Source organism: Protomyctophum bolini, assembly GCF_963924005.1.
Source record: "Protomyctophum bolini genome assembly, contig: SCAFFOLD_576, whole genome shotgun sequence".
Classification (NCBI taxonomy): domain Eukaryota; kingdom Metazoa; phylum Chordata; class Actinopteri; order Myctophiformes; family Myctophidae; genus Protomyctophum; species Protomyctophum bolini.
In genome coordinates this window covers 27075-37500 of record NW_027665353.1, presented here as the reverse complement: position 1 = coordinate 37500, position 10426 = coordinate 27075, and the positions used below count along the sequence as shown (strand labels likewise).

Below are 10426 nucleotides of genomic sequence, written 5' to 3'. Positions count from 1 at the left end.
GTCATGTTGTTTAGTTAAATGACATTGTGTTATAGTTTACAGCTGTCATGTTGTTTAGTTAAATGACATTGTGTTATAGTTTACAGCTGTCATGTTGTTTTGTTAAATGAAATTGTGTTATAGTTTACAGCTGTCATGTTGTTTAGTTAAATGACATTGTGTTATAGTTTACAGCTGTCATGTTGTTTTGTTAAATGAAATTGTGTTATAGTTTACAGCTGTCATGTTGTTTAGTTAAATGACATTGTGTTAGTTTACAGCTGTCATGTTGTTTAGTTAAATGACATTGTGTTAGTTTACAGCTGTCATGTTGTTTAGTTAAATGACATCAGTGCCCATACCCGAAGGCGGGGTTGGCGAAAGGGCCTTTCTGTGTGGAGTTTGCATGTTCTCCCCGTGTCCCCTAGGGTTCCTACCCTCACAAAAACATGCAGTAATCCTGGTCTCTAAACTGCCTCCCCCTGGCCAGCCGGGGCGCCTGATGGAGGGGAAAGGAACTGGTTGGAATAACGTGTTCCTTCCACGCGCTACGTCCAACCAGGGAAACTCCCCCCTGTCAGGTGTAAAGGAGCAACTTGGACACTCAAGCATGAAGGGAGCATGTCTGTTGCTCTCCCCAGGTTGGCGGAGGGTGTGTAGAGCCCAGGATCACATTAGATGATTGGCACAGGCGTGAAAAATGGGTTACAAAATCATGGGATAAAAAATATATTTGAGAGTTAAATGACATTGTGTTATAGTTTACAGCTGTCATGTTGTTTAGTTAAATGACATTGTGTTAGTTTACAGCTGTCATGTTGTTTAGTTAAATGACGTTGTGTGTTTTAACATGGCTGTCATGTTGTTTAGTTAGATGACGTTGTGTGTTTTCACATGGCTGTCATGTTGTTTAGTTAGATGACATTGTGTGTTTTCACATGGCTGTCATGTTGTTTAGTTAGATGACGTTGTGTGTTTTTACATGGCTGTCATGTTGTTTATTTAGATGACGTTGTGTGTTTTAACATGGCTGTCATGTTGTTTAGTTAGATGACATTGTGTGTTTTCACATGGCTGTCATGTTGTTTAGTTAGATGACGTTGTGTGTTTTCACATGGCTGTCATGTTGGCTTATACAGCATCAAATCCAAACATAGGACAGCCAATCAGGTGCTCTGAGGCTTTGACTAGACAGCGTTCTGTTATCAATAAATAACACACGGCTGAATTTGGCGATTGGCCATTCATTCAACCAGGCTGTGTAATGAGTTAACTTATAACACCATGGTTACTGTGTAATGAGTTAACTTATAACACGGTGGCTATTTTAAATCCATCAGTGCACTTCTTATCCTGCAATACACTCATGTTGAGGTTATGCCCTCTCCTCTCCTCTCCTCTCCTCTCCTCTCCTCTCCTCTCCTCTCCTCTCCTCTCCTCTCCTCTCCTCTCCTCTCCTCTCCTCTCCTCTCCTCTCCTCTCCTCTCCTCTCCTCTCCTCTCCTCTCGTCTCGTCTATAAAAGCACATGATTGCTAAGTGTTCCTTTGCTGCGGTGCTCTTTGAGTTTAACCCTGAGGCCGCGACACACACACACACACACACACACACACACACACACACACACACACACACACACACACACACCCCCGGTGCGCCACATTTCCCCGGAGGCTATTCAGACAGCATGAAGTGGCTGTTAGGAAACTTCACTCATTTTCCTCCATGCCTTCAGTCCTTATCTCTCTCTCTCTCTCTCTCTCTCTCTCTCTCTCTCTCTCTCTCTCTCTCTCTCTCTCTCTCTCTCTCTCTCTCTCTCATTCTCATTCATCTGGATATTCAAAAATCACACCTGTGTGAAGTGAGGGTCGCTAATATGTTAAAGTCTAACTCTAATGTTGATTAGGTGATGTAATGGTGACGTAAAACAAACGGTGCAAACATTAAACGCCATTAGCAATAAAGGGACAATATGACGTAAATGTTCCCTTCATTGTTCAATGGCGTTTACTAAACAAACATTGAACTAAAGACAACTATCATGATTATCAGACTTTTTTTAATTGGTCTTTATTCTAACCCCCGTGAATAAATGAAAAAACGGTATGTTTAAAAACCTGGCAGGAAGCCCTATAGCTGCTCCTCTGCACGGAGCGGAGTCAGTCCGCTCCGAACTGAATTAAAGGCCGACCTGATTGGTTGAATGTAAAACCCTGTTTTCCTGCCAACGAGTATCGATCGATGGATCCGTGGAGTCGGCAAAAAGGAATGCAAAAAAAGGAGGAAAAAAAGTGGTCATGACGGATCGGCTGTCAAAGCCTTACAGACCACCGGAGCTGAAACAACGTTGAGAGTAAAAACAGAGAGAAGGGCTGGAGCGGTGGCGATGGTTTGCTCTTCACCGCGGCTCAGTGACGTCATGTTGTAGTTCGGTGGTCACCTCGGTGACGTCATGTTGTAGTTCGGTGGTCACCTCGGTGACGTCATGTTGTAGTTCGGTGGTCACCTCGGTGACGTCATGTTGTAGTTCGGTGGTCACCTCAGTGACGTCATGTTGTAGCTCGGTGGTCACCTCAGTGACGTCATGTTGTAGTTCGGTGGTCACCTCGGTGACGTCATGTTGTAGTTCGGTGGTCACCTCGGTGACGTCATGTTGTAGTTCGGTGGTCACCTCAGTGACGTCATGTTGTAGCTCGGTGGTCACCTCAGTGACGTCATGTTGTAGCTCGGTGGTCACCTCAGTGACGTCATGTTGTAGTTCGGTGGTCACCTCGGTGACGTCATCTTGTAGCTCGGTGGTCACCTCGGTGACGTCATGTTGTAGTTCGGTGGTCACCTCAGTGACGTCATGTTGTAGTTCGGTGGTCACCTCGGTGACGTCATGTTGTAGTTCGGTGGTCACCTCAGTGACGTCATGTTGTAGTTCGGTGGTCACCTCAGTGACGTCATGTTGTAGTTCGGTGGTCACCTCAGTGACGTCATGTTGTAGTTCGGTGGTCACCTCAGTGACGTCATGTTGTAGTTCGGTGGTCACCCCACCACCATAAATCCAGACTATGTATGAGCCTTTACACGTAGCGTCTCTACAACGCCATGTCATAACCATGTTTATTGAAATGATAGCTGTCATACATTCACACTGATTGCTCCATCACCTCTCCTGCTGTGTGATGTGTCGGCATGCTCTGAATGACGAAATAACACTAATACAATCATCATTATGTCACATTTAACCATGTTTATTAAAACACGTTTAGAACAACACAGATTGCTCCATGCAGCGCCTTCCTCTCTCCACTGATGATCGTGTCCAGATCATGTAAGAATTAAGCGATATCGGCACGTTAGCTAACGATGTATTTATGTCTGACACGCTGCGTAGACGCGTCACCATGGGAACCAATGTCGCCGACGGCCGTTAGCTTAACGACCTTGACAGCTACACGGCGACGGCGTCATGGCCGCCGTACTTCCGCCTTTAGCGGAGCCGTCCTGGAAACCGCCGTTGCTTAAAGTCCCTGTTGTTTACTTCAGTGGTTCCCAAACTTCTTCACGTCAGGGACCCCCAAATTGACACTAATCAGCCGCCGCGGACCCCCATCTGAAAGAGATATGCCAGGGACCCCCATCTGAAAGAGATATGCCAGGGACCCCTATCTGAAAGAGATATCCCAGGGACCCCCATCTGAAAGAGATATCCCAGGGACCCCCATCTGAAACAGATATGCCAGGGACCCCTATCTGAATGAGATATCCCAGGGACCCCCATCTGAATGAGATATCCCAGGGACCCCCATCTGAAAAAGATATGCCAGGGATTTTTATGGCTCAGTGATTCTCAACCCGTTCAATTCCAACGACCCCCAGTTTGACATGCATTAGTTTACGGACCATACTAAAAGGCTTTCTTACCTTTCTTTGTAGTTGTTATGTCCCCACCAAAGAGGTCCAGGTGTTATTTTGTGCAAAAGCTCCTTATTGGCTATTTCCCCTATACCATAAGCCCTCAATGAATGGTAAATGGTGCATTTATATAGCGCCTTTATCCAAGGCGCTTTACATAGATTGTGCATTAGGTTGGATTGGGGGTGGGAAGTGAGGACGCTGGCGTCGACTGTTCGCCGCTTCACCTCCCAATGTATGAATGAATGAACCATTGTAAAGCGCTTTGAGCACTTGGAAAAGCGCTATAAAAATGCAATTCATTATTATTATTCAATTCATTATTACATTCACCCATTCACACACCGATGGCAGCGGAAACCATGCAAGGCACCAACCAGCACATCGGGAGCAATTAGGGGTTCAGTGTCTTGCTCAAGGACACTTCGACAGTAACTCTGGGGGAGCCCGGGTTCGAACTGGCAACCTTGCGGTTCCCATCCAGGCACTCTACCCCTGAGCCACTGCCGCCCCTAAATTAATTGCATTGAATTGGATGGGAATTGAATGGGGCTATGGGGTGTTGTGCTAATTTGCTTATTTTCATCGCTCAAAATGATAATTTCTTTGTATATATCCTCTCTTCATAATGTAAATAATATCCCAAGCGGCACACTTTACTACTTCTTTAGATGGAAATAAGCGAACTAGCATAACACCCCATAGCCCCATTCAATTCCCATTCAATGCAATGCAATTCATTGAGGGCTTATGGTAGGGGAAATAGCCAATAAGGAGTTTTTGCACAAAAAAACACCTGAACCTCTTTGGTGGGGACGTCAAAGAAAGGTAAGAAAGATAAGAAAGCATTCTAGCATGGAATTCTCCTTTAACCCATGGACCCCCACACTAACCTTAACCCATGGACCCCCAGGGACCCCCATCAATGCCCCATGTTCAGCCTCCAGAGCTTCCACTGATGTGATTCTCAGCAGAGCTTAAACCCCATGAGGTTCATTCATTCAATCAATCAATCAGTTCAACCACAACTCCTTTAGTTAAACTCTTATAGTGATGCTCTTTACTCACTCTTTGTGTGTGCGTGCATGCATCTCTCTCTGTCTCTCTCTCTCTCTCTCTCTCTCTCTCTCTCTCTCTCTCTCTCTCTCTCTCTCTCTCTCTCTCTCTCGTCTAGTCTCTCCTCTCCATAATTCCCAAATGGGATTTGTCTGCTATCATGGTCTGAAATTGAAGCTCGCAGCCAGATTGATTAATCTCTACCCCCACACCCCCCCCCTCCCTCCCCAGGGGAATACATTCTGATTGGTCTGTTCTGCGGGAAGCCTTCTGATTGGTCTGTTCTGCGGGAAGCCGGTATGCCTGAGCGTGAAGTCAATACTTCCTGAATGTGATGAACAGATACAGAGTAATATCTGATGAACAGATACAGAGTAATATCTGCCCTTCATCTAATATTGGGGGACTACCCCCGCTGTACGTGCGTGTGTGTGTGTGTGTGTGTGTGTGTGTGTGTGTGTGTGTGTGTGTGTGTGTGTGTGTGTGTGCCTGTGCGTGCGTGCGTGCGTGCGTCTCATAAATGATTAACCACATGAACCCCCCATTCTGGAGGGAACGGCAACACATTGAGTGGAAACAGAACGCGCTAGGTGGCGCTGTGCTAAAGTCCCTGACCCCCACCGCCACTAGGTGGCGCTGTGCTAAAGTCCCTGACCCCCACCGCCACTAGGTGGCGCTGTGCTAAAGTCCCTGACCAACACCCACTCTGATAGAGTGTCCTTTCTGTCTGGGTTCTAAGCTGCAGAACCACAATGTTCTGATGTGGTGGGGGGGGAGGGGGGGGGGAGGGGGGGGGGGATCCGATGGTCATTCCGACAGATTATCCGCCGTGCGGGAACAACGCCCGGTCGGACCGGCGCTCCGACATGCTCCCGTGCTCGCGGTTATTAGTAAGAGAAATCTATGAAAATCTGGGAACTAAATCGTTACCAAGAAATGTCTGCACCAATGTGTTTCTAAAGGTGTCTAATAACATGTACTAAAAGTTTGAAATTCAACTCCTGTGGGAAATTGAGTTATTAGCATAATATGTGACCATACCCATAACATCCTATATAAAGAAAAAAAAGTCCACATTTCATCATTCTTTCAGTAGCATGTGACATATGAAACTAGGGGGTTTTTCATGATTCTGAATCCATTCCAAGCATTAGTTTTGCACAAAAACCACTCCTTGGGCTAAATTAGGACATATCCACTTGACCAAATGTGCTGACCTCATCACGTTTGTGAAGACGGCTATGGCCGTCTTTTCAGCGACCACCGTGCATGAAAACCCAAATACGACGAGAAAGCCTGATTGTTCAAAACTGGCTGTTTGTGTGGATAGTACCGGGAAAAAGGGAAGAGTTGAAGTTCATGTTTTAGGACCTTTTAAGTCACCCTCTCTCTCTCTCTCTCTCTCTCTCTCTCTCTCTCTCTCTCTCTCTCTCTCTCTCTCTCTCTCTCTCTCTCTCTCTCTGTGTGTTGCTCCAGGTGTCGAGCGCCCGGGCCTCCAAGTCGGAGCTGCTGAAGCCGGGCGGCGGCGGTCCCAAGTCCACCGTTCTGAAACACATGTGGACGGAGGGCGGGAAGGAGCTGTCCCTCGCCCGGCTGGCGGGAGGTAAGGAGCGTCCTCATTCACATCCCATAGCCGGAGATCCACATCCCATAGCCGGAGATATTCTCCCATAGCCGGAGATCCACATCCCATAGCCGGAGGTCCACATCCCATAGCTGGAGATCCACATCCCATAGCCGGAGATCCACATCCCATACCTGAAAAAAACCTATGACAAGCTTTTTGCGAACGCAGTGAGCACTTACTATGAGACCTAGCAGATCATGTCTGTCTGTGTGTGTGTCTGTGTGTCCCACCTTTGTGCCCATATATGGAGCTGAGTGATTTGTTTGTGATTGATGCAACACACTCCATATTTGGACGTATAGCTGCTTTGGGGACTCCTTGGTTAATGCTAAGTTAAAAACTTAACTTAAAAATAAATCTTAAAAAAACCCAAATATGTACGAGCTGCGTTCGCTTCCCGCGTTTGCGCGTCTTACTGGTCAAGTACCCGTTATCAATAAGCGTTGGGTTTACGGAGTACACCCGTTATCAATAAGCGTGATAACCCACTCCTCCTTCAATAATCACTGGGGCTACTTACCGAGCAAAACAAGGACGTGATGTGGCTCCCTCTGGTGGCGCAAAGCGTATAGCTATACTTTTGTGGATTCAATCGTTTTATGAGGTTAATATTGCTATATGTTTGTAGCCGTTTTAGAAAAGCAATAAGCCACTCGAGGCCCCAGCTTACCGGGTATTTTACACTGGCTGGGGGGGTAGAAGATATATATATATATATATATATCTAAGCCACCTTCCTGTTTAACCCGGAAGGACAACAAGCTGTGAGTGGGAGCAGACAGGAAGCATATCGGCAGTGTGAGCATGATGCTAACACTAGATGGCGCTAAAGCAGTTAACTCCTTCCCTCCCTGTAGGTAAGGACCTGTCCATCGCCCGGCTCCTGTCCCAGACCACGCTGCACACCAAGGAGACCAACGCCAACAACGGCTCTGCGCTGAGAGACCTGGGCCGCTACGACACCCCGGAGCCCTACAGCGAGCAGGACCTGTGGGACTGGCTGAGGAACTCCACCGACACGATGGTATACAGTAGGGGGCGCTGTCGCTCCTCCCTTCATTACGTTTGTCATGTCAAGGACCCCCACAATACAAACTGTATGTAATTAACCCATTTTGACCTGAGATCAGATTCTAAAAATGTTCTTCTACATCCTGACAGTTTTCTGAAAAAGCTGTGTTTCTGTGTCAGTCGTTCTTCGATTTTTCAAAAATAGCAGACCCACAAGCTCGTAGCGCGCCACTACGCGCGCTACGAGCTTGTAGGTCTGCCGATCAAATTTATAAGAAGAAAAACAAAACAAATAGTGTTGTCTCCTGCCTTTATTTTCTTCTTTCTAATGATTTGATCGGCCCCAAAACATTGTGTTTGTTGTCATGATTTGTCACGATCCGAGTTGGCTTTGTTCAGCGGCGTAACCGTCTTTAAATAAATACTTTAAGAAATGCCTATGAGGAAAAGGAACGGCGATTTATTTTCCGGGTCTCTCGAGGGGGCGGGACTGCGACGATCTATTGGCCTGCCTGCCTGTCAAAAAAAAAAGGCGGCCCCCTACGGTCGCGGCCCACGGGGAATATGCCCGGTATGACCTGTCCAGTCCAGCCCACTAACCCCCCCCCTCTCTCTCTCTCTCTCTCTCTCTCTCTCTCTCTCTCCCTCAGGACTCCTCGTCCTCGCGGCCGCGCGCCAAGCGGAGACCGATGGTGAAGACGGGGAAGTTCAAGAAGATGTTCGGCTGGGGAGACTTCCACTCCAACATCAAGACGGTGAAACTCAACCTGCTGATCACGGGGAAGATCGTGGACCACGGCAACGGGACCTTCTCCGTCTACTTCAGACACAACTCCACGGGACAGGGCAACGTGAGCGTCAGCCTGGTCCCGCCCACTAAGGTTACCATTCTGACCTGAGATCAGATTATATATAAATGTTCTTCTACATCCTGACAGTTTTCTGAAAAAGCTATGTTTGCATGTCAGTCGTTCTTTGATTTTTCAAAAATGGCAGACCTACAAGCTCATAGCGCGCCACTCGGTGGCATGCTATGAGCTTGTAGGTCACGGAAAAGAAACCGCCGTTCATTTTCCTCATAGACTTTTCAGAAAGTATTTATTTAAAGACGTTTATACGCCGCTGGACAAAGACAACAATCATGACAATAATAACACAATGTTTTGGAATTAGAAAGTAGAAAAAAAAACCCACTTTTTTTGTTGTTTTTCTTCTTTGTAATTATTTGTTTGGTTGTGTTTGTCATGATTTGTCGCGACTCGAGTTGGCTTCGTACGACGCTCGTTCGGAAAGGGGGGCGGGACTGAACGGGGGCGGGGCTGAAAAGGGGGCGGGACAGAAAAGGGGGCGGGACTGGAAAAGGGGGCGGGGCTGCGACTCTCTACACAGCCTTTCGTCACGTCTCACGTTTTGCCACGTTTGAGTCAATGAAAGGAGAATATTTATACGTCACATGTGCCTGAAATATGAAATATGATGTAAACTTGTGGCAACACAAACCGTAAATGCCGTCGACAATTAATGAAAGCAAAATGTACGTCATAATGCAGTCGAGCAAATCGGCTAACCAGTCACATAAATCCTTGTCCCTCCCCCCCCCCCCCCCCTCCCCCTCCCCCCCCCCCTCCTCCCCTCCCCCCCCCACCTCCCCAGATCGTGGAGTTCGACGTCAGCAGTCAGCATCAGCAGTCCACGGTTATCGACGCCAAGGACTCCAAGTCCTTCAACTGCCGCGTGGAGTACGAGAAGGTGGAGCAGCGCAGCGCCAATATATATATATATACTAGAATTAACTCGAGGGTGTTGTTTAACGTGATTATTGCCACTTCAGTGATGCTAAAGGAACTCGACTCCGTCCCGTTCCTGACCGCATCCCTGTCGTGGCAATAATCACGTTAAACAACGCCCTCTCGTGTGATATTGCTATTCTACAACAGTTACCCTTAAAACTTAAAACTTTAATGACAGATGTAGTCACTATACGACCACAAATGTCCCAAGAAACTAGCTATAGCCTAGCCACCGAGTTTGCTATAGGGCTCTGGGAGAACAGAGCGGCTGAATTCTTTGTTTTGATTATAGGTGGTGAACAGTGCTGGTTATAAACCACCGGCTAGAAGGCTGTTTCAACCAATCAGATTGATTCCTCTTAACGACCTGTTGTAAAGAATAATATAATAACATCATATACTGTAATATAATACTAAACAGTGATTTCCCCCCCCGCGCCACCAGGTGGAGCGCGGCGCGCGCAACACGCTGTGTAACTTCGACCCGTCCAAGCAGTGCTACCAGGAGCAGACCCAGAGCCACGTGTCCTGGCTCTGCTCCAAACCCTTCAAGGTCATCTGCATCTTCATCTCCTTCTACAGCACGGACTACAAGCTGGTGCAGAAGGTCTGCCCGGACTACAACTACCACAGTGACACCCCCTACTTCCCCTCCGGATGAGAACTACAATTATTAAGACTACAGCTACCACAGTGACATCCCCTACTTCCCCTCCGGATGAGAACTACAACTCCCCCCTACTTCCCCTCCGGATGAGAACTACAATTGTTAAGACTACAACTACCACAGTGACACCCCCTACTTCCCCTCCGGATGAGAACTACAACTCCCCCCTACTTCCCCTCCGGATGAGAACTACAATTGTTAAGACTACAACTACCACAGTGACACCCCCTACTTCCCCTCCGGATGAGAACTACAACTCCCCCCTACTTCCCCTCCGGATGAGAACTACAATTATTAAGACTACAACTACCACAGTGACATCCCCTACTTCCCCTCCGGATGAGAACTACAATTATTAAGACTACAACTACCACAGTGACATCCCCTACTTCCCC

General features: G+C 47.4%; 1 protein-coding gene across 1 annotated transcript; it reads left to right on the top strand.

Moving 5' to 3' along the window:
* Positions 1-5739: 5739 nt before the first annotated feature.
* LOC308312302 (neurexophilin-1-like) lies at positions 5740-10025 on the top strand (the record flags this gene model as incomplete). Its single annotated transcript, XM_080794665.1, has 6 exons — positions 5740-5826; positions 6413-6539; positions 7421-7587; positions 8225-8455; positions 9228-9323; positions 9810-10025. 6 exons carry the CDS (start codon positions 5740-5742, stop codon positions 10023-10025), a joined length of 924 nt encoding a protein of 307 aa, XP_080650791.1.
* Positions 10026-10426: the final 401 nt, after the last annotated feature.